This window comes from Bombyx mandarina, chromosome 17, assembly GCF_030267445.1.
Source record: "Bombyx mandarina strain Sakado chromosome 17, ASM3026744v2".
Classification (NCBI taxonomy): Eukaryota; Metazoa; Arthropoda; class Insecta; order Lepidoptera; family Bombycidae; genus Bombyx; species Bombyx mandarina.
This window is the reverse complement of record NC_143223.1, coordinates 108,266-135,160: the sequence shown is the minus strand read 5'-3', so window position 1 is coordinate 135,160 and position 26,895 is coordinate 108,266. Positions and strand designations below refer to the sequence as shown.

General features: G+C 40.9%; 3 protein-coding genes across 5 annotated transcripts in view; 1 reads left to right on the top strand and 2 right to left on the bottom strand.

The window, feature by feature from the left end:
• Positions 1-13,139, bottom strand: part of FoxK (forkhead box K) — a 41,601-nt gene extending 28,462 nt beyond the window's left edge. The window contains exon 1 of the mRNA XM_089734323.1: positions 12,356-13,139. Coding sequence (XP_089590449.1) covers positions 12,356-12,720 — 365 coding nt within the window. The 5' untranslated portion in view covers positions 12,721-13,139. The remainder of the gene's footprint in view (positions 1-12,355) is intronic.
• On the top strand, positions 956-19,428 carry LOC114244622 (GSK3B-interacting protein). 3 transcript variants are annotated; one of them, XM_089734324.1, is made up of 3 exons: positions 956-969; positions 14,731-14,814; positions 18,552-19,428. In XM_089734324.1, the coding sequence occupies exon 3, from the start codon at positions 18,557-18,559 to the stop codon at positions 18,908-18,910; it is 354 nt and encodes a 117-aa protein (XP_089590450.1). In that variant the 5' UTR covers positions 956-969; positions 14,731-14,814; positions 18,552-18,556; the 3' UTR covers positions 18,911-19,428. The 3 variants fall into 3 exon arrangements, with proteins under 3 accessions (XP_089590450.1, XP_028032302.1, XP_028032303.1); XM_028176501.2 differs by lacking the exon at positions 956-969 and having other exon boundaries at positions 13,884-14,814; XM_028176502.2 differs by lacking the exons at positions 956-969; positions 14,731-14,814 and adding an exon at positions 14,013-14,149.
• Dnah3 (dynein heavy chain 3, axonemal) overlaps positions 17,353-26,895 on the bottom strand; it is a 50,079-nt gene continuing 40,536 nt past the window's right edge. Inside the window, 15 exon segments of the mRNA XM_089734325.1 lie at positions 17,353-17,997; positions 18,274-18,484; positions 19,544-19,752; positions 19,836-20,021; positions 20,261-20,420; positions 20,681-20,838; positions 20,994-21,244; positions 21,598-21,805; positions 23,143-23,380; positions 23,816-23,953; positions 24,023-24,159; positions 24,872-25,055; positions 25,668-25,903; positions 26,351-26,518; positions 26,603-26,723. Coding sequence (XP_089590451.1) covers positions 17,701-17,997; positions 18,274-18,484; positions 19,544-19,752; positions 19,836-20,021; positions 20,261-20,420; positions 20,681-20,838; positions 20,994-21,244; positions 21,598-21,805; positions 23,143-23,380; positions 23,816-23,953; positions 24,023-24,159; positions 24,872-25,055; positions 25,668-25,903; positions 26,351-26,518; positions 26,603-26,723 — 2,902 coding nt within the window. The 3' untranslated portion in view covers positions 17,353-17,700.

The following is a 26,895-nucleotide window of genomic DNA, read 5'->3' as shown; positions in this document are numbered from 1 at the left end:
GCATAATGTACATCACATATTGTCATTATATCGAGGGTGAAAGGCTATTTGGTTTAAACGACATTTGTCTTTGTAATTAAAGGTCCGTTTTATTTAGTATTATACAACAACTAGCTGACCCGGCAAACGTTGTGTTGCCTTAAATAACATTTCTAGGGAAATTCTAGTGTAGAAAAATAACCTCATTCAACCACATAATACCTCATTATAAGCAAAAAATATATATCCAAAAAATAAAAAAATGTTTGGGGTGGACAACCCTTATCACATAGGGGTATGAAAAATAGATAGTAGCCGATTCTCAGACCTACTGAACATACTATTGATACACAAATAAAACCAAAAAAACATGGCTGAAAAATGTATAGTATTGTATAGCTCTCTGACTTCCGCGGTGAAGGAATAACATCGTGTAATAAAAACCAAACACGCAAAATTATAATTTGCGTAATTACTGGTGATGGGATCTCTTGTGAGTCCGCGCGGGTAGTTACTACCACCCTGCCTATTTTTGCCGTGAAGCAGTAATGAGTTTCGGTTTAAATGGTGGGACAGCCGTTGTAACTATACTTGAGACCTTAGTACTTATATCTCAAGGTGGGCGGCGCATTTACGTTGTAGATGTCTATGGGCTCCAGTAACCACTTAACACCAGGTGGGCTGTGAGCTGGTCCACCCATCTCAGCAATAAAAATAAATAAATAAAATTTGGAAAAAATATAACAAAAAAAATTCTTCAGCTATTTGAACGGGCAAACTTAATTGAAGTTCAATTAAAAACATCAAAAGAGAGTATTGTGATATCTAATATATAAAATTCTCGTGTCACGGGGTGCGTGATTGAACTTCGCCGAAACGGCTCGACCGATGACCCCCCCCCCCCCCCACGATCAACCCTTATTTTTTATTTGTTAATTATAAACTTTAATTTTTTTGCAAGTTTTTATTTTTTGTCACGAAAATAAAAAAATCATATTACTATTATAAATTTTTTTGGAAAGATTTTATTATTATTTTTATTGTGTCATGAATTAAAATAAAAAAATCTGATGTTACTCTCAATTTTTCATCCCTCTATGATCAACCCCTATTTTTTATTTGTTAATTATAAACTTAAATTTTTTTGCAAGACTTTTTTTTTATTTTGTCATGAAAATAAAAAAATCATATTACTCTCAATTTTCACTCTTATACGATTAACCCCTATTTTTCCACCCCTATTTTTTTTTATTCTATGCACAGATCCGCAATAAGGTTGCAAGATGGCAAGAATAAACTTTAGTGTCATAAGAATCTATGTTTTGTTAAGTTCATTTTGGTATATGAATGGTTACATAATAGAATAAACTTGTTTCAATTATTTTACATTAAACATGTGACAGAATTTATGACCTGACTAGGTATTATAATTGTAGTACGATAAATTCTTATTCATTATTGCTTAGATGGGTGGACAACCTCACAACCCGCCTGGTGTTAAGTGGTTACTGGAGTCCATAGACATCTACAACGTAAATGCGCCACCCACCTTGAGATATAAGTTCTAAGATATCAGTATAGTTACAACGGCTGCCCCACCCTTCAAACCGAAACGCATTATTGCTTCACGACAGAAATAGGCAGGGTGGTGGCACCTACCCGCGCAGACTCACAAGAGGTCCTACCACCAGTGATTACGCAAATTATAATTTTGCGGGTTTGATTTTTATTATACGATGTTATTCCTTCACCGTGGAAGTCAATCGTGACATTTGTTGAGTACGTATTTCATTGGAAAAATTGGTATCCGCCTGGGATTCGAACATCGGTGCATCACTCAACACGAATGGAGCGGACATCTTATCCATTAGGCCACGACGACTTCAAACCACGACCACATTTTAAACTTACATGGCTCATCTGTAAAGTTGCAAAAATGTGGCTTAAATCTTTTTTAATAGCTTTTCACCCCTCGATATGGTACGTTCGTTCTTAGAAATATTAACATAACACGAATTAGGTTTTGAAATTTTTAGTGTTTATTGCATTATTTTTAAAATAAGCTTTGGATCAAAATCCTCAAATACGCTTTCATTATATGAACGATGCTTGAAACTTACAATCGCATCGCTTCAACGTCGCCGCTAAGCGTCTCGTTTGTTTTTTATTGCCTTGGTAGGCAGACGAGCTCATGGACGTCAGCAATGTCAGGGGCAGAGCCAAGCCGCTGTCCACCGTTTAATACTCTCCACAAGCCTCGTTTGAAGAAGGACATGTCATAGCGCTCAGGAACGTCTGGTTCGAGACGCTGAAGTAGCGCGACAGCATCGCCACAAACATACATACCTAGTCAGGTCATAAATTCTGTCACATGTTTAATGTAAAATAATTGAAACAAGTTTATTCATTATGTAACCATTCATATACCAAAATGAACTTAACAAAACATAGATTCTTATGACACTAAAGTTTATTCAAAATGACCTCCGTGATTTTGAATACAGGCCTTCAATCTGCGCGGCCAGTCGTCTATCGCAGCACGAACGAGGTCCATGTCAATATCGGCGGCTGCCTTAATCAAGGATGTCTTGAGTGACTCCAAATTGGGATGAGGCTTTGAGCACGCCTTTTCCTCCAAGTGTTGCCATATCTTGTAATCTAACGGATTCAAATCTGGACTGGAGGAGGGCCAGTCTTCGTGCCGGATGAAGTCGATTTCACGCGCCGCCAGCCAGTCTTGTGTGCTCTTCGCTCTATGAGCTGGCGCCGAATCTTGTTGGAATACCCAGTGCCTGTTATTGAACATGGTATGAGAAACAGGTTCCACAAGGTTCGTCAGGACTGTATTTTGATACACAGCTGCATTCGTTTTTACACCTTTCTCACAAAAATGTACCTCTGTTAAGCCCCAATAAGAAACTCCTAACCATACCATGAGCGAGGATGGAAAATGACCTCGTTGGACACGCGGAATACGGTTGCTCGCTTCTTCACTACTGTGTGCGTACACCTTATCATTTTGTTTGTTGTAGCTCTCTTCTACGGTAAAAATTTTTTCATCCGAAAAAAGAATTTCCCGATATTTTTTTCCCGCGTACCACTTCAACAAAGCGCGGCATCTCTTCAGTCTCAGGTCCATTAGATGAGCATTCAAACGATGTCCTGTTTTTCTTCGATATGCCCGAAGCCCTAAGTCTTAATTTAACACCCTTTTCACCGTGGTTCTGATTAACCCCATCTGAAGGGCCAACAGTTTCTGCTTACGTTTGGGATTTCTTTGAATTCGCGCCTTCACAGCTTTTATCACTGCTGGAGTCCTAACAGACCGAGGGCGACCACTTCTTGACCTGTCATCTACACTAGAGTCTTCATTGTATCGTTTGATGGTACGATACACGAATCTTTTTGGTTATATTCAAATTATTCAGTATGTTAAAAATTTGAATTGGCGCGTAACCGCAACGATGCCACGCAATAACTGCAACACGGTCTTCTTTAAGCGTCCACTCCATATTTAAAAATGAGTAAAATTCTAAAAGTATACATTTTTATTTTCATTAACAATTCTAAATTCGAATTCAATAAACTTTTTTGTGGCCAGCATTCTAAAAGAAAAGTTTTTACTGTGTGACAATACTTATGACCTGACTAGGTATGTGAGCACGACGCACTAGTTGGGCCGGTCCCGAGTGCTATGACATATCCTTCTTCAAACGAGGCTTGTGGAGAGTACTTAACGTTGGACAGCGACTTGGCTCTGTCTCCGGCATTGCTGAAGTCCATGGGCGAAGCTAACCACCCACCGTCGGGTGGGCTGTATGCTCGTCTGCATACAAGAGCAATAAAAAAAAAGTTCCCCGGAGAGCACTGACCTCGCGGATGCCACGACACATACCCGCGGGGGCCTGTTCCACCGACTATTTACAACACCATGGGAAACGTCTCATGAAATTAAAACTTCATTCACTGTCTGCAAAAAACAGAATTCATTTTCTTAGAGCAATTATACAGGTAACTAACTAACAAGATAAATTGCACAAGTGGATCAATTTTGCACTTTGCAAATACATTTGTTATTGGTAAAGGACTTTTTTGTGGTACTCATAATCATGTAAATAGCAAACAGTGATAGAGACTACATCCAACCTATTCAATCTGCGGACGCTTCTCGCAGAGCGAGCTTTCGTAATGACATACCAGCATCTTTATTCATACTCACCGTGGCTAGGGGCTAGCTAGGGTTAGTTTTTTTTTTATTGCTTAGATGGGTGGACGAGCTCACAGTCCATCTGGTGTTAAGTGATTACTGGAACCCATAGACATCTACAACGTAAATGCGCCACCCACCTTGAGATATAAGTTCTAAGGTCTCAGTATAGTCACAACGGATGCCCTACCTTTCAGACCGAAACGCATTACTGCTTCACGGCAGAAATATAAGGCGGTGAGCAAAGTTGCGAAGCTGAGCCCCGTGAGCTCGCCTACACATTCGGTGTAGCTAGTACAATCTTTCCAAGGTTACTAGCACAGGTAGACAAAAAGAAATCATAAGGAGCGCACACAGGTCGACGCCGAAACTGCATTCTTTATATTGTTTACTATATTCAACTACATAATAATAGTGTTTATATGTTGAGTACATCGGGAAAGTAATTGATGAAGATTGATGTTGAAATAGGCATTTAGGCAATTCTTAACAAGAAATAAATTTATAAAACATTTCAATAACTCGAAGTGATTATTAAATGTTAGCCCTCCGTAAGACGGACTAATATCCAATGCAAGCTGTGTAGTCATTATTACCGTCAACAGTTCTGCAAAGAAATACAATAATAGAAGTAAGCTATTTGCGCTGGTTGTGAGCGTTTAGTGCAGGAAAGTGAGGATGTGAGGTCTGTGCAGACGCTTTCAGTAGTATAAGAAATCCATTATCTAGCCCCTTGCCTATTATATTGATATTTCAAGCGATTTGCAGTGTCGGAGTCATTTCGAAGGCAAATCCAAGTTGGCGGCAAACAAAACGCTGGGAGTTCTCAACAGAGCGAAACGGTACGTCCACGTTTGAATGAAGACTTTTCCCTACTTCCACATTAAGTTTTTTTTTGTCATTTCTGGACCTGGGCTCCCAAATACTAAAACTTGCATTTAACTCTATACAGAAGAGGACCGTTCAGTAATCCCATTCTCACGGATCGTTTGGAACCTCGGGGTTTATGGAGAGACTTCGGTTCTCTCTGTGTTTTGTACCGTGTGTTGCATGAGTGTGCTCTGTAGAATTGTTTGAAATGCCCATCATCTCATTTTTATCATCGCATCGCCCACCAACGCGTAGAGTACATCCGTACTACCTGGAAGCACTGCATTCATCCACAGTGCGTTTCCGGAGATCTCTTCTGCCTCGGACCACGCGGCTTTGAAATGGTCACTGGACACTGGGACTTGGGAGCACTTGAGCAAATCTCAAGATCCACATCAAAGTATACAGGTTCCAAATGAGTGAGCATCGCTATCGGTAAGATATATAAACAATATGTTTATCAAGAGATCACACCGCAAGCGTGGGTCGAGATAGCGTATAAGAGCTACATATAACCTGTTACTTGACTCATTTTATAGCCACGCCGTTATCTTTAGGACGCAAAAACACACCAGCCATAGTCGTAGAACACCACAGTGATTGACAATCTACTCGTGCATTGTTCATGTTACAATTCGTAGTGCTGTCTTCACATAATATTGGTTTATTCTACGTTTATTAAAGCTAGATATTGCGTTGATATCTAAGGTAACTTGACGAGAACAATTTGAATGATCGAATAAAGCCTTAATTTGTTTACATAGGCGGACGTGTGCTCACGGCCTAACGCGATCTACCGCCAGGGATATCGTAAGCTTGTGGGTCCGGACGCTTCCACCACGCATTGGACGCACCATTTTACAGCCAGGATATCTTGTTCTGTAGTTGTTATTCAGACAGCGCGTGAACGAACGGTTGAACGGAAACACAGCGTTGTAATCACGCGTTCTGAAGGTTAGTCCAGCGCCGGCGCCGACCGCTCTTGGACTTTGGTTTGTTTTCTGTAACGCTAGTTCGTTACACAACCAGAGGAAGACGAGACAACACGTGAACGCTTGCCTTAAATATTATTATTGTGCTTATTATGATTAAAACAAATAAGTCCGATTGTAGCGAAATCCAAAGGCGGCGCGTCGACTTCAAGGATCGTGTCGCGTCGATCGTTCAATGGGATACACGAGGCGGCCAGACCGGTGCCGCGGTGCGAGGACACATCTCACTGCCGATAATATATTAATATGTATGTGTACATAGTTCTGTGACTGCGTATTAAAATACACGATCATTAATAACTTCAATTAGGTTTAGAAATATAAGACTGAAGTAAGTTTTCAAGGTGTACTCGTGTTATGAGTAACCACAAGTACTGGACTCGCACTATGGAGTCGTCGCTGCGTCGTGTCCTAAAGGATAAGGCGTCCGGTACACTCGTGTCGAGCGATGCGCCTGTGTCGGAGTTCGACTTGAATGTTCCGGGTGTCCACCCTGTATATTTCAATTTGACAAAAATCTCCGTTACTAAGTTATATGTTAAAAAAGATAAATAATTACGCAGGCACCAAGAAAATTAAAAAATAAGCACTACTTTATTAAAATGATCAATGATTAATGATAACCATAAATTATTAAAAATGGGCTACAAAAATGTAAACATAATTAAAAGATGTGGGTCGCCAAATGTTTGTAGTTTGTTGTTTACTTGTGTGCTTGAGACCTGTATCAAATTTTCAGGTCTGCCCAAACTCATGTAAGGCTACCACTCCGTGTTTTCTGAAACTTGGCCGGACCGGACGCGATTATAACAATCCGCCTGCTATACACATACGCTCGCAGTCAGTGTGAATGACAATTAGCTAACTATCATTATCTAATCAAATTAAGCCTTATGTTAAGAAACTACTTTAAATGTTTATGTAAGAAACACGCTTCACAACTTCTCGACTAGACTACATAACACTAGTCCTTGAAAACTGGCACGACTACCAAAGATTTAACTTGAAAACAAATATAATTTGAATACAACAAGATAGAATCGACGTGCCCGTGCGGCGGCGCGGCGCGCGGCGGCGTCTGTCGACTCGTGATGGTATTTTGCCTTCCAAATTGGGTTGTCTAGGTTCATCTACAAAACATTATTTTTATATGTAATAGGCAGGTAGGTAACGTTGTTTTGTCACTCCATTTTGTAAAATTTGGAGTTTTGCCACTATGCCTACATCCAATAGCAATAATGCAAGCGAATGCCTCAGAGATTTACGAGATGCCCTTTTCTTCGCGTAAAGCCGCGTTTTTGTAAATACTCGGATCGGAATTTTTTCTTCAAACTCGTTTTTTATGGAAATATATTATACAATAACATAAAATCTAAACTTGGCGACATTATATCGTGGAGATTCACAAAATATATAATATTGACATTATGTACAAGAATTGCTCATTAAAAATAGATTCGATAAGTTAGGTCATTGTCGTCAGTTGGTCGCGTGACAGGCTGCTGTTGTTCGCTCCGTGGGAGAGTCAGCGTTATATGTTTACGAGTACGACAGCGGCCAAAACTTCAACTCTCACGAAAGAGAAAGAATCAACTGTAATTATTCGAACGAAAATGCCCAAAAACAACTACATATATGTATGTTATTCTTTGTGAGTAGATACATACTTATTAACTTACTTATGTACAGAGACTGGTCTCGTCGACGTTTACGTAGCGGGCTTTTATGATCTAAATATAGATTAACAATATTTAAATGAAGTGTCAATTAAAATTATTGATCGCAGGGAAGTGGCAGAAATAGAGAATACTCCTTGGTTTTAGTTGTATTTGTTCTAGCACATAAAACAGGTTTTCGTGAGAGACATATTATTTATTGCATAGTGGTTATAATCGGAAGATTGGCCGACAAACGCGTTGGTTTAGCGTTACGTAACGCAGGGGACAAACTCAGACGAGCGGCTCATCGCACCGCGCCGCGACACCACTGCAGCACGAGTGTTTGAAACGGAGGCAGCTACAAACGCGCACTTATTGAATAACGCGAGCTGAACGCGTCAAAACATAAAAATAGTCTGTAAACAGAGCTGCGTGGCCGCGGCGCATCGGCGCGTGCTGCCCGACCACTGCGGTACAACAACTAGTATAGTGTGCAGCACAGTGCTTGAGACTTGGTGGCGGTTCCCGGCCGGAGCGCACGTACGAATGCGATATTAGTTAATTGGGTATTTCACCAAAATGTAATCCGTATCTTAAATATCACTTATAATTTTTAAATAATATTTTATTTCTTCCGTTCCATTCTTTAAAAGTTTCTTCTAATGTAGCATGTTTTTCAGATTTCCTCAAGATTTAAAATGCGTAATCTCACTAACCATCACTAAATAATGTAAACACTAATGGGATCTTCGCTCCAGATAATTAATTAAGATTTAAATATTACGTAAACTTCACTCTTCTCTTACGTTCACCACTCAGCACGTGGACTCTCAACTTTATAGAACACACCCTCTTTCCAAACGTAACATTTTGCGAGTAAAATGGCCATGAGATGCACAGAGTCACAGACGGCCCTACGAAATTATAAAGTATGTTTTTTTTTGTATTTTCGTGTCCAATTTTTTTGGGCTAAAAATCTGAAAACTGAAACAAACGCAGAAATGGAACGATCTCCATCGAATCTTGTTTGATACGAGAGTAAAACAATATTATGAAATAGTAAACAAGGCATAAGTTGCAAGCAGCTGCGAGTTGTCCATCACCCGCCTTGAACACTTCAATTTGGATTTGAATGTTTCTACTAAATTATTCCTTTCAGACCTTGGAACAAAGATATTCTTTAATAAATTAGTAGGTATATTTTTATTAATTTCCACCAAATGAATTATGCTCTGCAATTTAGGGGTCCAGCTTTACCTGAAGTTCTTTAATAAAACGAATAGGTTTACGATGAATGAGTGCGCCGGGTCGGGTCGCGGATCGACGGCTTTCACTTTTATGTAGCACCTGGGTCCGCCGCGCCACACTCACAGCACTGACCTCACCCGAGCACGCGTCACTGCCTAAATTATATTATGTATACCTGATTATTGTAACACGAATTGATGACGCATTATATGAGCATTTTCCTTATGCTATCCTTCATGACGCAGCAACAACAACCTGCTAATTTAATATGTGGAATCTCATGGAAATTATTTAAAACTTTCACCAGTTCAAATCTGTATAGAACGTTTTCAATTAATTGATACTTAGTGATTTACAACAGTAAGTGCATTGAAAGTTGACGGAGTGTACAGCCGCGAAATGTGAGCGCGCAAGGCCAACAACCGTCACACATTTGTCGTGTGAGTCGTGTGACACACATACTCTGTGCCACTCAACACGGCAACTACTCAACTCCGCCATTTGGCGCCATCACTCATTCATTAGGTACCTGCACTGATCTTCGTTGCATGAACGCATTCTAAGACCCTACTACACTTTTTTTTTTATATTGTACAATAATTTGAATCTTAATACTCGATAACAAATTATAATAATTTTTTTAAAGGTAAATCAGAAAACCATTGTCTTTTGGTTTGCCTCATGTTTGAAATCTGATTGATAGTAAATGAAGTTTTCTGTTACTTATTTACTTCTTTTTTACCATTTGGATGAAAGTATAGAAATTTTGGGACATATTATTATGTGAACAATAATTTGATTTATCCAAGTTATTGCAACACGAAACTGAGCAAGTGAGATAACAATTATAATTATCTTTTTAAAAATAACTCTATAACCACTATAATTTGTAGGAATTCACAATAATTTTCTGAAAATTAATTTAATCACTGAAATTCAAACATTTTAAACACTACAGCCGTTGTACGTGATTAGTAAAATAATTAATTACTTAATCTGGAAAAAACCTTATCTTTAATTTGGCAAAATTTCTAGAAACTTTAAATGCGTCTAACATTCATTAATAATACATGTTATAGACAACACTACAAAACTAGAAATTTTGCTAGCATTCAAGAAATTAATTCTTATATTGATTCTTGTCTATATACTGTCTATATATGTATTACAGAAAATATAGAGGAGTGCAGAATGCTACTTTTTGTTAAATTATGTATAAAAAATATATTAAATCAATAAAAAAACATTACGCACCCTACCATGTATTTGACACAACACCTATATATATAAATACCTAGTATTTATAAATACTATATGGCATAGTTTATGACAGCATTGCATATATGGATAATTTTCTAGATAAGTTTTATTTATATATACATTGTATGTATCACAATAAGTCTCATTTATTCCATAAAAACCCAACAAGCTTTATGGATCAAAATCAGGGTTCAACAAAAACCTTCAGTACCATACAGACTTCTCATAAAATATTTAAAATAATTATGAGAACAAACTGCAAACCTACTCTATGAAGTAAAGATTGGCAATTTATACATTAGTTTTTTCAAAACTAAGTTGTAAAGTAGGTTGTCGCAAGATAATGTTGAATTTATACTATGTTTGTGAAATCAACATCATTTTGTGTTGAATGTTTCCTCTAACCACAAACCTTTGAGAATAAACAAATCTTTACACATTTAATTTACATTTATCATCATATATTTGTATAGTTTGAATTGTCTTGCACAATAAATCCTAGTGTCTTTATCAAACCTTGCTTTTATAAGTTCAAAAAAATTCAACAAGCAAATAACTAGTGTACTTATCAATCGATTAGGTCACTTTTGCTCATCACAATTCTTATTTAAGCTAACAATTAAACCTTCTCCTATGTGTAGTTGCGGTAAATCTATCGGTACTTTAGATCATATCTTTCTGGAATGCGATCTTAATGATGAATGCCCAGCACTATATTGTTTACTAACTAACACTAACATCCCGTTCCCAGTTAATATGAACTATCTCTTAGCATTCCCTAATCCTAAAGTTGTAAATGCATTAGCTTATTTTATTTCCCACAATAACATTAAACTGTAAAAATGTTTACAAATTTTTCTCCCGTTCTCATTCATCTCATCTGCTTTCATCTATCTATATTACTGATATTCTATCTACCTGACATTGGCAGAGTCATTCGTCAAAGAAGAGAGCCATAAAAAAAAATGTAATGAATTTTTTTTTTTTTCTTCGGAAAAACTTACTTGTTTACTTTAAATAACTTGCCTTAAAAACAAATGCAGTATTTTTTGGCACATCTACAGCTAACTACTACATTTGACTAGTTCAAGTGTAACTTTTACATTTGAATTCAGTGATTTAGAAATTAATCCACAGTTTTAATATTAGCAACCTTTTTTTGCCTAACTATTGCTAGTAGCCTTGAGGGGTCATGCTAGCTTCATCAAACATGTAGCTCAAGGGGCTCAGCCTGGGAGACTTTGCTAAAATCTGCCCAACGAGAGTACTCCTTCATTGAATCTACCGCTGGATCAGAATTATAGGCCACCGAGAAGACACATTTATGTTCCAACACTGAACACACATTTGTGCTTCAAAAATATTAAAGCAGGTTAGTTAATGGAAGGTAAGATCTAACAGACGTTCCATTTAATATTACTTTTTGAAACAGTCAAGATATACATTGATGATGATCATTGAAATGTAAAAAATGCTCACTACACTTTTTTCAAATTATAACATTTTCAGGACACAACAATAAGGCAACCAAAAAAGTAAACTATTCAAGAACAAAGCTGCTCAGTAAATACGGAATCATTTCCTGCCGATGCCAACATTTTCTTAATAACATTACAATACAATTTAAAATAGATATGAAATAATTGAGATTATCATTATCAACCATGCTGTGAACTTTAATATCAGTTTGGTATTGTTTGTTTACGCAAGTATCTGATAACAGTATGTTTGTTTATACTTGTCCCAGATCACTATTCCCAAACATCTCATTGGTTTTCTAGTAGATTCTAGTATCTAGTTTTTGCTAGATTTCTCTAGAATATTATGATACTTGGTAATTTACAATATAACTAAACTTGGACAACATAACTAAAGTCTAAAAGATGCAATTAAAATAACAAATTTGTTTTTAAAACACTAAGAAAAATTACTGTCACATGTAGCACTATCTATCATAACTACTTTTCGTTTCCTTTTGTTTTGATAAGCTATATAAATATATTATATAGCTGTATAAATGGCACATGTGTCAACATTTTCAATAACTAAAAATACAACAGGTGGGTAGAGTATAAACAAATAGTTTTGTTTACAAACAATACAAGTGCAAATCTGGTAGAGAACAGAAGGTCAGCACTCACCTCTTGGGCAGTAACATGGGCGGGGATCCTTTTCGCTGGAATACGCCGTCGACGAGCACACCGTTTTTACTGTTGCAGGTGAGGTAGAACTCGGGCTGATCGTACATGAGTTCGAGGTGACGACGAGAGATAAAGCTTGAGTGCCCCATGTTGACGTCGACCTGACCACGGCTTGAGTTGCGCCCAATGATGACGCGCTTCTGCCGGATCAGATACTCGAAGTCGCGACCCTCGAGGCGCGCAATCGCAGCGGGCGCAGTTTCCTGGGCCCACTGCACTTTTGATGGCGATGAGGGCGCCGACTTGAGCGACAGGAGCGCCCAAGCATCGCTCTCAGAGCTCCGTGTAAACTGGGCCTGGGCCATGACCGGGCTCTAACGACGCTATCCACACGCGGCTCGCGTGCCGCTCGCGCCTCCACACATCACAATACCGACTACACCCGGATGTCCGGAACGTACCGAACCCGTACTCAACACTTTGAGGTTACTGAGAAACGCACATGCGCAAACTTTCCGTTTGTGCGGTAAACAAGAATTACATAAACCACCACACCACCACGTGATAAGGCTGTATACATATACTGCGTCCAGATCTACAGATCGATACGGTTATAAACGAGGTCGAATCCTTTTCACGCGATATATATCTTTATGTTATTGCACAATTGAATTTTTGCAATTGAACCGAAATTAGATGCAAAAGTAAACACGAGGTGAGAACAAAAATAACCAAAAACGTCAGTGCACCATACGCAGTTTAGGAGTTTACAAGTTTATCGCGCCATCTACACAACAAATCAACAATTTAGTGAACTAAAATTTTCGTTTCACGCAGTACTGGAACCCTTTGGTAAATACTTGAAAGAAATAGCAACTTAAAAATAATCGATTTTTTGGAAAAAAGTGATTATTATAAAAAAAATAATTTTTGTTAAGTTTTATAACCTACAATTCATAATGATTAAAGCACTATGTATTTTCACAAAGCCATTCAGGATCTGTTTAAGCTCTATGAAAATCTGCAGAGGCGTTAAGAGACGGTGAAGGTTTGTACCCTAGATCCAAGGAGCGCGGTGATTCGGACACAAATATTAAATCTGTGAAACTGGTTGACTGTGAGATGACTGTTGTTCATTTTTCTATTGAATCTTGCTGTTCAACGTGTGAGATGTGCAATAGTCAACACTGATAACACTCTGATAGTGATTCTATTCGGTAGGAGCGCCAGATCGATATGAGATACCATATCGATATGCGTCGCCTCCTGCATCATAATGATCTGATGACGTTTGGAAAAGAGGAGATCCGGCAATATTTGCAGTAAAAAAATGTGGAGCAACAGTGTAGAAGATTACTTTTCTTGTTACATTGCAATTGATTTAAGAATAGTACCTACAGTATAAACATTTAACTGAATCCGTATAATTTAAAATTCATCGGAAATTTCTTAGTCTGTGGTGATGCGTAGCATCTGTGGAGACTGTCATAGATAATTTTATTCTACCATAAACCTATATAGGGACCGTAGGTTTCATACTTCAGTGGGTACGGTACTATAATTTACCGTACCTACTACTATTATGTATACAGTAAATTGTACATACTACCTATATTTGTACCATTGTATTTTAATAAACCTATGCGTTTCTTATTGATACTTGTGCTTTGTTTTTAAAAGCAGACTGTTAATCAAAGATAATAAACTCAATATGTTTTATTTGTTGACAAATTTTCGAGTACCGGTAAAATGGGGCGATTAGGGACAAATTCCAACTTGATGAACAATTTTAAGGTAGTTGATGTTTAAAATGCTATATCAGGATCAAAATGATTGATTCTTGAGGGTATCTTGTTATCCAATTTAAAGTTATAGTAACTTTTTGGCGGGAACGCGAGGAGTGAAGTTATGTGATTTCTTTTATTTTGTCTATTTAGTGTTTCTTCAGGTTTAAATATGTAATAATGGTGGTTTATTAACTGTTTAATATCTGTGAAAGTGCACAAATGTGGGAAAATGAAACAAAGCCGCTGGACGTAACTTCTCGGGATCCTCCAAAAGTCCACTAAAAAAATCTTAGTAAATGACCACTATTTTACTGAGATTATATTTCATCCTACATCATCTCATCTAATTTCATTTAATTTCATCCCAGCTGATTAATGTCTCAAATTAATCATCTACATTTCATTTCACTCCTTATTATCATTTTTCATAAAAATATGAACATAAATTAAAATGAGACATGACTTAAAGGTCTCAGTTATCAGGTCATAAAATCCCTAAAAAAAACTTTAAAAGTAATAAAATACAAATTAACAGAAAAGGAAAAACAACTTGTTCTAAATTATCAAATATCTACGAAATTAAAAACATATTTTGGTTGTAGTAATGGGCCTGCTATAAATTTTAAGGGCTGCTTTCATAAAAGTGAATTAAATCCGAATAATACAACTCAAGTAAGTAATAATTTTAACTATACTATAATATTTTTATTGTAATGCCAACCTTTTTCTGGGGCTGTACTCACCTTACCGTCAGGTGTACCGTATATTCGACAACTTTCGAAGACGAAGAAAAAAAGATGGCTATTGTAAATGCTGTACTAAAATGGTTGTATTTATATCATAAAAGCTAAATAAGTTGCATCGCTATAAAATATATTGAAATAGATAACATTACTCTTCATTCTCTGACCGTCTTACAATATGTATTTGCACACAACTCGTGCCCACGTGCTTTAATGTTAAAATTTTTTTCGAGACACATTATATTAAAACTACATTGATGGTTTGATCTTGCATTCTCTATTACTTTATTATTTCTCATGTTTCAAATACTTTAAACAATATCGAATTTGAGCTATATTAATTTTGATAAACTATCTTCCCATCTTTTCATTTGCATTCCTCAATGCTGTTTCCATAATCAGGATATTACTTGCCAATACCCATATTTTTTTTTATAATTATGCTTATTAAATGATGATGATCAATGCTACAGTATTTGAGGGGTTTTCAATTAATAGTAATAATGCGATACATTCTCTGTGGAAAGAATAAAATAAATACCGGTAGGCCTAGACATAATTAACTAGTCAGGTCATAATTATTGTCACACAGTAAAAACTTTTCTTTTAGAATGCTGGTCACAAAAAAGTTTATTGAATTAGAATTTCGAATTGTTCATGAAAATAAAAATGTATACTTTTAGAATTTTACTCATTTTTAAATACGGAGTGGACGCTTAAAGAAGACCGTGTTGCAGTTATTGCGTTGCATCGTTGCGGTTACGTGCCAATTCAAATTTTTAACATACTGAAAAATTTGAATATAACCAAAAGATTCGTTTATCGTACCATCAAACGATACAATGAAGACTCTAGTGTAGATGACAGGTCAAGAAGTGGTCACCCTCGGTCTGTTAGGACTCCAGCAGTGATAAAGCTGTGAAGGCGCGAATTCAAAGAAATCCCAAACGTAAGCAGAAACTGTTGGCCCTTCAGATGGGGTTAAGCAGAACCACGGTGAAAACGGTGTTAAATGAAGACTTAGGGCTTCGGGCATATCGAAGAAAAACAGGACATCATTTGAATGCTCGTCTAATGGACCTGAGACTGAAGAGATGCCGCGCTTTGTTGCAGCGGCACGCGGGAAAAATATATCGGGAAATTCTTTTTTCGGATGAAAAAATTTTTACCGTAGACGAGAGCTACAACAAACAAAATGATAATGTGTACGCACACAGTAGTGAAGAAGCGAGCAACCGTATTCCGCGTGTCCAACGAGGTCATTTTCCATCCTCGCTCATGGTATGGTTGGGAGTTTCTTATTGGGGCTTAACAGAGGTACATTTTTGTGAGAAAGGTGTAAAAACGAATGCAGTTGTGTATCAAAATACAGTCCTGACGAACCTTGTGGAACCTGTTTCTCATACCATGTTCAATAACAGGCACTGGGTATTCCAACAAGATTCGGCGCCAGCTCATAGAGCGAAGAGCACACAAGACTGGCTGGCGGCGCGTGAAATCGACTTCATCCGGCACGAAGACTGGCCCTCCTCCAGTCCAGATTTGAATCCGTTAGATTACAAGATACGGCAACACTTAGAGGAAAAGGCGTGCTCAAAGCCTCATCCCAATTTGTAGTCACTCAAGACATCCTTGATTAAGGCAGCCGCCGATATTGACATGGACCTCGTTCGTGCTACGATAGACGACTGGCCGCGCAGATTGAAGGCCTGTATTCAAAATCACGGAGGTCATTTTGAATAAACTTTAGTGTCATAAGAATCTATGTTTTGTTAAGTTAATTTTGGTATATGAATGGTTACATAATGAATAAACTTGTTTCAATTATTTTACATTAAACATGTGACAGAATTTATGACCTGACTAGGTATATAAAAAAAAGTTATCAATTCTCTTATGTTTTTCAACAATATAATTTATTTGGTTGAGTAGTGTTGTAATGTGTTTTTTAAAAATGGATAAAATTAAGAGTTTGTGTGGTAATAAAAAAATATCTCTGCTTGAAAAATTTTACTACAGAGCTGGTAAATCAAGTTTTGAGAGCAACATGGTAGGCAGCAGCTTGGCTCTGCCCCTGGCATTGTAGAAGCCCACGAGCCATGGTAATCACTCACCACCAGGTGGGCCGTATGTTTGTCTGCCTACAAGGGCAATAAAAAAAGTAATTAAAAAAAGATTCATTCTAGTAAACTTAATAGGAGTAGCTACAAGTATAAAGGTAAGTATAAATTTAATGTGGAATATTGGCGATTGTTTTGTGTATTGATATTGTGCAGGCCGGCCATTGTGAAGAACATTGGAAACACCTATGTCCCAGCAGTGGATGTCTGTGGGCTGATGATAATGTTGTGTAATTTAACCATCCTTGTTGACAATACTTTTACTAACATTCATGCAATAACAAGATTAATTTATATTTTCTACTTTCCAGTTAGTTATGAAAATTAATTACGTCAGGCTTTTTTTTGTATCATTTAATATATAACTTTGTTGTGAAAGAGGAATAAACACCTTCATACATGTTGTCTAATTGTTTTAGTAGGTTTTTTGTGTTACATTTGTATACTAATAACCCATATTGGGACATGCAGTTAAAGTCTTAATAGTGTTTTTACATGTGCTGTGCCACCCTCTAAAGTGGATAATGGTGTGTGTTGTTTGTAAAGACAGTAAACATATTACAATCTGAAAATTTTTTAATAAAAAAAAAAATAATTAGAATTAACTATATTCAAAGAATAATTAATGGCTAGCTGAACTACTAAAAATACTAGGATCCTTGAACATTTTGAATCTGCTTTCCACCAAATTAAAGTTAGTCATCAAGTTGTGTCAAACTAGCAACTCCACGGTTGATCCAGTGCTTCTCTGGTGTGTCTGAAGGCAGTGTTATGTACATGACAAAGTTGCTAGAGTGCCCGGTAGTGGCCAACACTCCCTTCCTCTCGCTAGTTTTGTAGATGGGACAAAAGTAACAGGGTGGAGGATTGAAGTTAGATATTAGGGCTGGTTGAAACCAAATTATTGGGATTGTGTCAAACAGTATTTTTGGAAACGACTCGTCCAGCTGCATTGTGTCTCGGTTCCAGCGAGCTCCCTCCAGGAATAGACCCTGTAAATATTTAAAATTCATAGGTATCATATTAAAATAGATGCATTAAGTGATCAGTTTAACTCTTTCTCTCACACACACATGCACATTGTGTACAACTCACCCACACAAACATACTATGTGCCTGGTCCTTCTTGTCCATTTGAGCTCCTTGCTGCTTGTAATATTATTAACAATAACCGATGATAAATGTGACATTAAATAGGTAATTTAGAAATGGATATTGGAGTCAAATGAAATATTGTTTTTAATAAAAGGATTAACTGTTTTGGTCACCTTGCAATAAACTCCATAGACAGGTTCTTCATCAACGTCGGCCTCTATTCGAGTGATTGTAAACTCGAAATGCACCTGATCGATGGGAATTTTATTATGCCGTGAGTAGTTCTGAAGCACGCCCGTCAGAAATGACTGCGTAAAGTAGAAACCCGATAGCCAGAACACCACCGGAGGACCCTCATCGATCCAGTCTTGGAGAAATTTTAATCTGAAAAAGAATAAAAATACACTAATACATTTAAATATTTTGGTGAGCTAAGAGTTGCCGGTTACAGGTGACATGAGCGCGGAGCGAGTGCTGGACGCGCAGACGTGGCCCGCGGAGGCCGAGGCGGCCATCGGCGACATCCGGCGCCACGTCCGAGCCGCCAGCGTCTCCTCGCGCCTGCGCAGCCACCACCGCATCTATATCAACCTCACCACGCTCGAGGACCACACCTACTGCATCGAGATGTCGGCGGCCGGCTTCCGCGTCGTCGGCCGGAAGTACGACGACGTCAGCCTCACCGGGCACGTCAACTATGAGACTCCCTACGCGCTGCTCAACAACATCAGCCAGAAATACAAGGAGTCGTTCGGCGACGAACTGATGACCAAACTATTGCATCTCGCCGGTGCCCCAGAGGGCCGATGAGTACATTCTGGGACGAACAACGTGGCTTGCTCTCAGAACTCTTACGATACTCTAAATCAGAATCTTCGTAGAGCATTGTGATGACTCTGTACCTATTGGGAATGTTAGTGAACGGTATCACAATTAATTGCTCAGGACAATGTATTCTTTTTGTTTTTTAGTGTTTGTGTCAGTATTCAAGCGCGGAGAGATGCTTGCTCCGTAGATTTTAGGCGAGTTTAGTCTTATTTGTAGAAGTATTTAAATTTAATGTCAAACTAGATATTAAATTGTAACAACTCTGCAAACTGATAATTATGCAGCGCTCGACCAGTGCTCGTCCTATACGCGGCGCTTACGTCGAGGCCACGGTCAAGTGCACGAAATAAATTGATAATCCGTTTGTAGAGTTGAATGTAAAGAAAATATATTGTTAGTACAACCGCACCAGATATATGTAGTACAAAACTTATAAATCGGCTTATAACAAATATAATATGTACTGATATAATCTATAAAATAAACCTGTAATAAACCAAGTTTGATTTTATTCAGAAGTGCATGAGAAGAGATGAGTTTCATCACAAAGTCGTTCGACTCGTTACGGATCGTAGGGTATCGAGGAGGTACCGGACAAGTAGTGCGAGTGAGCACCTGGCCAGCAGGTCGGCCACGTACGACCCCAGCGGCTTCATGGAGGGGTAGGACTTGGCCATCCACACGGAGGGCACCACGCCCTTCGCGAAGGCGGCGTCGCACAGCTCCAGTTCGGCAGACAAGATGGCCAGCCCCAAGGCCGCCTGGTGGACGCCTTCCAGCGTGCTGCGGACCACACTCAGCAGCCGGTTGTACCGGATCACCTCCTGCACCGACACAGTACATTGTCGCGGTAGGTTGTGTAGGCAGGCGCCCCCGGGCATGCGGCGGCTGGCGGGAGCAGCGTCACCTGTTTGAGCACGGTGTTCATGCTGTTGAGGTACTGCACGGGGTAGGCGGCGGCCACGGCGGCCACGTCGTAGGGCGGCGGCAGGCGCGCCAGCAGCTCCTGCGTGAGGTCGGCCGTGCCGCGCCCCTCCCCCGCGCCGCCGCCGCACACCACCGACGTCTGCGTCACCAGGCACCCGAACAGCAGCTGCACACGACATTACATTTATTTTCGATATTTTTATTTGTTCTTCGGCCGCGTGTTAAGTAGTTATTGGAGCCCAAAGACATCAACGACAACTATGTAAATTTCGTTGCCCGAGACATGAGTTCTATATCAGTTCCGTAATATAACGGCTGTCCCGCCCTTGACGGCAGACATAGGCAGGGTGATGGGTAGGTACCCGTGCGGAGAGGTATTAGATTACAAAGGTATTGATAAGCGACCGCAGCGGCCTCGTTGTTGTCCTTAGTGATGTCTGCGTTGTCGTGCAGCCCGAACACCTCCGGTCGCGCGGCGGAGGGCAGCGCGCGCACGTGCGCCAGCACCGCGCCGTACTCCATGCTCGCCGGCATGCGGTACTCGCCGCTCGGGGAAAACGAATAGCTGTAACATCCTTCGGTTTAATTCTTAACTCAGATTAATCTTTAACTGACCGCCTGAGCAATATCTAGGTTAAGGTGACCCCGGTCCTGTTGTATCCCATAGACACCGTTCCGTTCGCCTGCCACTCTGCACTATGAGCGATAGCTGCGCAAATTGCATCTTGATGATCGCACACCCAAGGTTGTGCCTACCCATTCAGTAGGTACTGGTGATTGACTCGATCGGTACTCTGCTTTCAAAGGCAACTGTATCGAACTCACTCTGGATTAGAAGTGACCTCTTCATTGTAGAATATGGTCAGCAGAGAGAGTATGAGGCGCCGGTCCTTGTCGTCCGTGACGCGGCCGCCGTAGTTGCACTCGCCCGTCAGGTAGTGCAGCGCCTCCAAGGGAGTCTCGGAGTACTCCGTGAGGAACATCTGTACGAAGTAGGTACTATATGAAACAATAACAACGACGAGAGTTTGACCTCGTTTGACCTCGTGGGCTCCAGTAACCACTCAGCAGCGGACGGACCGTGAGCTAGGTCACCCATCTTAAAGTCGAGTGTAGAGATGGAAGCGAGCAGGGGCACCTGGAGCTGCATGATGCAGATGCGCAGGTCGCTCTCGTTGAACTCGTACTGGATGTTCCAGCCGAGCGGCCCGAAGGCGCGGCGCTCCTGCACCACGCCGTGGAAGAAGCACAGCGCGAACAGCAGCCGGCGCCACTCCTCCGTGCGCGGGCACGAGATGTAGAACTCCGGCTCGCTGATGGGGTCCGACGTGTACGAGCGGTAGATGTTGTTCTTTAGCCCTTTCGGAGCTTCGTTTGTCATTTTTACACCTGCAACGTAACTCTGCTGCGTCCGCCCTCAGACCGACACACAGCGCGCGTTCTAACCGTGACGCGCGTTCTATCGTCGTTATGTTAGCAACACTCGCACGTGTGTAGGGAGGAGGAATAGTGTACCCCAACGATGGAGCTGCAGATTGCGTTCCTAAAGAGACCGAGAACGGTAAGTACGGCATTGTTTACAGAACTTGTAAAGTTACGATGGCGCCTTTTTGTTAGACGGATGCTCCTAAAATAAATATAAACATACTTGTTTAATGATTATTTAAATTCCACATAGAAATGTGGCGTGTATCGCGGTGTGTGGTGAGGACTGAACTAGAAGGATTTGGACGGTTTGTTACCGTTCTGCAGCACTGTGACAGGGAAGGCTCTGCTGGGGTAGGAGGTGAGCCAGCAGCGGAAGGAGGGGTGCGTGTCCTGCGGCGTGACCACCTCTGCACACACGCGCTCCAGCTCGCCCATCCACGAGTCCATCACGTGACAGTTCTGCAGCACCACCCATCCACCCACCGTCAGCGCTGACTTTATCATACTTGTTGCTATCGGTCCCTGGACAAAACAAAGCGTATCTTTCTTATTGCATAGGCGGATGAACGGGCTCATGTTCCACCGGGTGTCAAGTGCTTAACGGTACCCATGAACATCATTATCGTCATTAGCTCCAAGACGTCCACTGCTAGACATGCCTCCCCTTAGGTGTACCACAGTAACATCAAAGTTTCGGTCTTAGTGGCCATCTATTCCTGGAGCAATGTGTCCTGCCACTGTCACTTCACCTCGCAATCCATCGGCTTATGTCGGTTGTCTTGATTCTTCTGAGAATATCCTCATTCCTGATTCATTCCCTCAGGGAATCTCCGAACAATGTCCTCTCCATCGACACAGACTAACTGAGAAAGGCAATAATGTCAAAGCGAGATTCTAGGCAGCCTGACCCGGAACGTAGGAAGTTCTAGGTCCCAACTATTTCTATAGGCATTAAAATCTCCCAGAACCACTACCTCCGCTGATGGGTACTGCTCAAGAATACACAGTCTCCTCTTGGACATAACAAAGTTGAAACAGCGTCATTGTTGTGGGACTTGTATAAACAAGCAAAACCCAGGCACAATTCTAATGGTCTACGTGTAACTACAAGACTTACAGCTCCCTATTTTTGAGGCCCCGAAGGTGACGACAGTAGTGGAAGGAAATTTAGCCTGGGACAGATATATGGGTCTCCGTCAAGAAAAGTAAGAGAGGAGGCGCTGTTTCCAAATGTTGATGAACGGCATCCGAGTTACAATGTAATTCATTGACATTACCGATGTCCACGTTGCAATCGGTAGGAGAGAGAGAAGGTTGAGGCTAGCAGAAAGTCATATCAGCGGAATGTTCGTAAAAGCACTGGAACACAGTCTGTGCGACTGAGCAGACACCGCGAGGAGTTGATACGAAACACGGCACCATCAACTGCCACTTGGCTCTTCGACTCTAGTACGTTGGATTCCCAAAGCCTAACATTGTTATCCAACAAGGTTCAGCTCCTACTCACCAACAGACGGCAGCGGAGACCGTTTCTCCGAGCTTAGCGCGCTACTCGACCTCTCAAGTCGCATCTCCATCGGGACATTTACACCACCATTAGGGAAGATAAGAAATAGAGGGAATGAAATAGAACTGTTTCTCTAAACAAATAACGCGTATCACGACGGAACTGTTGGGCGACAGACTCCAGTGGTCGACTGCCAGTCGGACGAGTCTTACCACCGGTTTCAATTGTATTAGGTACTTCCCGTTCTTCGCCCCTCAGGGGTCAACAGTAGGGTATGGGTAAGCCTGCGGAGGTGGGAAGTATCAATTCCCAAAAGTATCGTCATAGAAAAACGTGTAAGTGCAGTTCTGACCTGTCCTTGGCCGAGTGAAATAGTCTCGAAGCTGACCACCTTCTTCTCCGTGGCATATTTGACGAGGCCGGACATGGGGTCCGAGCCGGGGGACAGAATGAAGATGAGCGGCGAGCAGCAGTTGCTGTCGTTGTAAGACTTGTCGAGGTCGAAGGGCGGCGGCTCGATGTACTCTCGGCCCATCTCCTCCGTCACGTACTGCTGCACCAGCGGGATCAGCTTGTCCGGTCGGATGCATCTGGTCACGTCATATCATCATTCTAAACTATAAATGGCTATTATGTATAATATAACAACACCTTATTTTCCAATGCCCTATACTTATGGGTAGACGAGCGCACGGCCCGCCTGGCTTTAAGTAGACATCGGGTTAGATAACCGGTCAGAGGCGGTATCTTATATACTGTTATAAACTAGGTAAATATTTTCTACAAACATCAAAAATACAATTGCACAATTGTTACAATGAAGAGTTTGGAACAAAACTGATGGCCCGACTAATACCTAACTATATACTTTGAACAACAAAAGCTATAAACTTGCAATCGTAGTGAATAAACAACGCGCCAACACTGTGAACACATAGTTACTATTATGTTTTAATATTAGCAGAAAAAGAAAATATTTGAAGTATATTATTAAGATATTAGGACGAACATTTCAATAAAATTACCTTAAAATGATTAGTTTAGGGATCCCTTTAATCTTGTCATAAGGAGACGGGAACGGACTTTCGTGTGGAGCTGAGAGGTCGTAGAAGTCCTTCCATTCTTTCAGCTTATTTTCAAAATTTTCCTTAAAACCACGCAGCCTGTCACAAAATATATAATTAATTTCAGCCATATTGAGTTCAGCCGATGCTGCCGATACTTGGACTTACCCGTTGAGATTACTGCACCTCACAATCTCGGACCAACACTTCTCAGAGAGCCAGGCCGGGGCCGGATTCTCATACGGATTCTCCAAAGCGACTCCTCCGGTCAGCAGAAATGCTACTAAATCATCATCAATGATACCCTACAAAAAAAACAAACGTGCACAGGCGGGGGACACCTGAGGTGCGACGCGAGTTCGTGCCGCCTCTGTATAGCCATCGTTTCAAATAACTACAACTATATAGTTTATGATTAGATATTTCTCCGTTGAATCTGGTAGCCGCCCACTAAACCGTCTGTAGACGGGCGGTCGAGGTTCACCTTCCTCGCTGGGACGAGCCCACGGCCAAGACCACATGTCTCTAAGTGGGTGCTGACATTGGGTGGGTTCATAAACAGAGTCTTGAGCTCATTCGTGGATCTTGACAATAAATAAATAAACAAAGTTACTTACTAACTTTTTTGAATTTATATTTTTGTATTGTATAGTGCTTGTTCTCCTTGTAAATATAAACAAAACTATATTCATAAAATAATAAAATAACCCCTTTTTTTAAACATATATTATCCGCAAGACGCTTCGTCAGATAATAGAAACAGATAACTCTGTGCACGTTTGTATCAGCAACATGCTTAGTCAAATGCCTTGTAAAATGACTGTGAGAACCGGACAGACGGACAGACCGATCGGGTCGGGTAAGGGTTCTGTGGGTTGCGACTACCGTCGCCGGCCAAGGAACTTTATTTAAAGCGTGTTAGTGAATTTGCTGCTCCAGCGCCGCGACTTCGTCCTCCTTACGACGCCGACAGTATTCAAGTGAAGATTAAAACTACGGTACATATAAGAGTGGTACCTTGGCTCTGAGGATCCCAAGCGTGAGCACAAGCGAGAATATGAGTTTATCTTTCTCGAAGAGGCTGCGGCAGACGTTCTCGTAGATGCTTCTAGTGAAGTACGCGTTGAGACTCTGTAATCTTTCGTCCAGATTCACACATTTCGGGGAGTTGATTATCGCTTGGTTGTACAGGTTTATGAACCTAAAACATCCGCAGACGGTAAGCATTGAAGTGTTCTTCGGGAAGACGATCAGTGGGCTGCTAAGCTGCCCGGATAGCTGCGTACGTTATGAAGTCGTCGTGGCTTAAAGGATAAGACATCCGGTGCATTCGTATCTTGCCGGTGTTCGAATCCCGCCGGCAGGTACCAAATTTTCTAATGAAATACGTAGGTACTTAACAAATACCTACTATTGACTTCCACGGTAAAGGAATAACATCGTGTACTAAAAATCAAACCTGCAAAATTATAATTTAAGTAATCACTGGTGGTAGGACTTGTGAGTCCACACGGGTAGGTACCATCATCCTGCCCATTTCTGTCGTGAAGCAGTAGGTAATGCGTTTCGGTTTGAAGAGTGGGGCAGCCGTTGTACTGTAAAAACAGACCTCAGAACTCATATCTCAAAGTAGGTGGCGGCATTTACGTTGTAGATGTCTATGGGCTCCGGTAACCACTTAATATCAGGTGGGCCATGAACTCGTCCACCCACCTAAGCAATATTGTATTGAGCATTCGGTATTTGTATATATAGTTAGTGTCGTAAGAGTGTGGGAATAGTTAGCGTAGTAAAGGGTAGTAACAGTAGGTACCAGTTGAGCGAGTACTGGTACATGGGGTCGATGTTGGCGAGGTCGGAGATGCAGAAGAAGAGCACGGAGCTGTGTCGCGACACGGGCACGTACAGCAGCCGCGCCGCGTCGATGTCGCGCTCCGTGACGCCGGCCGCCGCCTGCTTCGCTTCGATCTCCAGCGACAACACCTTCGACGACGACAGGATCTGGTTCGCGGACTCGTCCTCCAGGATGTTGCCCGCCGACGACAGCACCTGCACGCCACATTCTCACCGCATTCATCTATAACTTCCAACCGGAATACCAGCTCACAGTACCTTTTGTTGCTTCTCACCCGAGTGGTCCGTACTGGAAGCAGAGGCACTTACAAAATTTGTACGTGTGAGTGCTGGATACTTTTACAATATTCAGATAGGCGTTAGTTACTTTTCCTTTTAAAAAAAAAGGAAAGGGATGCACGCTTCAAGTAAGTCCCAAACGACGCCGTATTATTATTTTTTTCTCTCCTACTTATTCTGATAGCCTTGAGAGGCTGTTTCAGCTTCGCCTTGACGTGTAGGTGACTCACGGGGCTCAAACCGGAAGTGTTGCTAACACGCCCTAGCAAAAGCAGTGCTTCGCAGAATCTACCACTGGATCGGAAATAGTTATGTACCTAGGCGTGTACAGAATTAAAAAAAAGTCAATATGTCCTATGCCACCTCTAATATCTTATCTTCGATTTCTTTGAGAGTCCTTTTGTTCGTGGCTCCTTCAACAATGAGTTGATTCTTTTTCAGCTCTAGTTCGGGTCGATCTTGCGCCACCACGATGCCCAGCAGCTGATCCTGTAGTCCTTGCGGAGTTATCATGAAGTTTAAGAGTGTCACCTGTTTACGAAACAAAACGAATTAGGAGAGCTCGTGACTTACAGAGAACTTATGTTTAATTAATGAAGAAGGCATGCTACTAACTTTGACAGCAATTTCGGGCAAATAATGGGGGTTGCTCAGCCTCGTCGTGATGTAGAAGCGGAAGTCGTAGTTGTACTCCAATACGTTGTCGCCCAGCTTCAAACAATCCATACCGCCAGATCTGTGAATAGTGGACGCGATAGTTGGAGTCAGCTCTATTCCTTCCTTTCCCTCTTTCTTGTCAGGGGTGAATCTTGGTGATACTTAGACCCAGCGAAACGGTTTCCGCCGTCGGCCCGCCGGTCACTACCTAACTTGAACCAGAGTGTCACTACTAATCTCCGCCCTGGGAA

Coding starts and splice junctions, on each gene's coding strand:
- LOC114244622 (XM_089734324.1), top strand. CDS start 18,557: ATGAGCGCGGAGCGAGTGCTGGACGCGCAGACGTGGCCCGCGGAGGCC.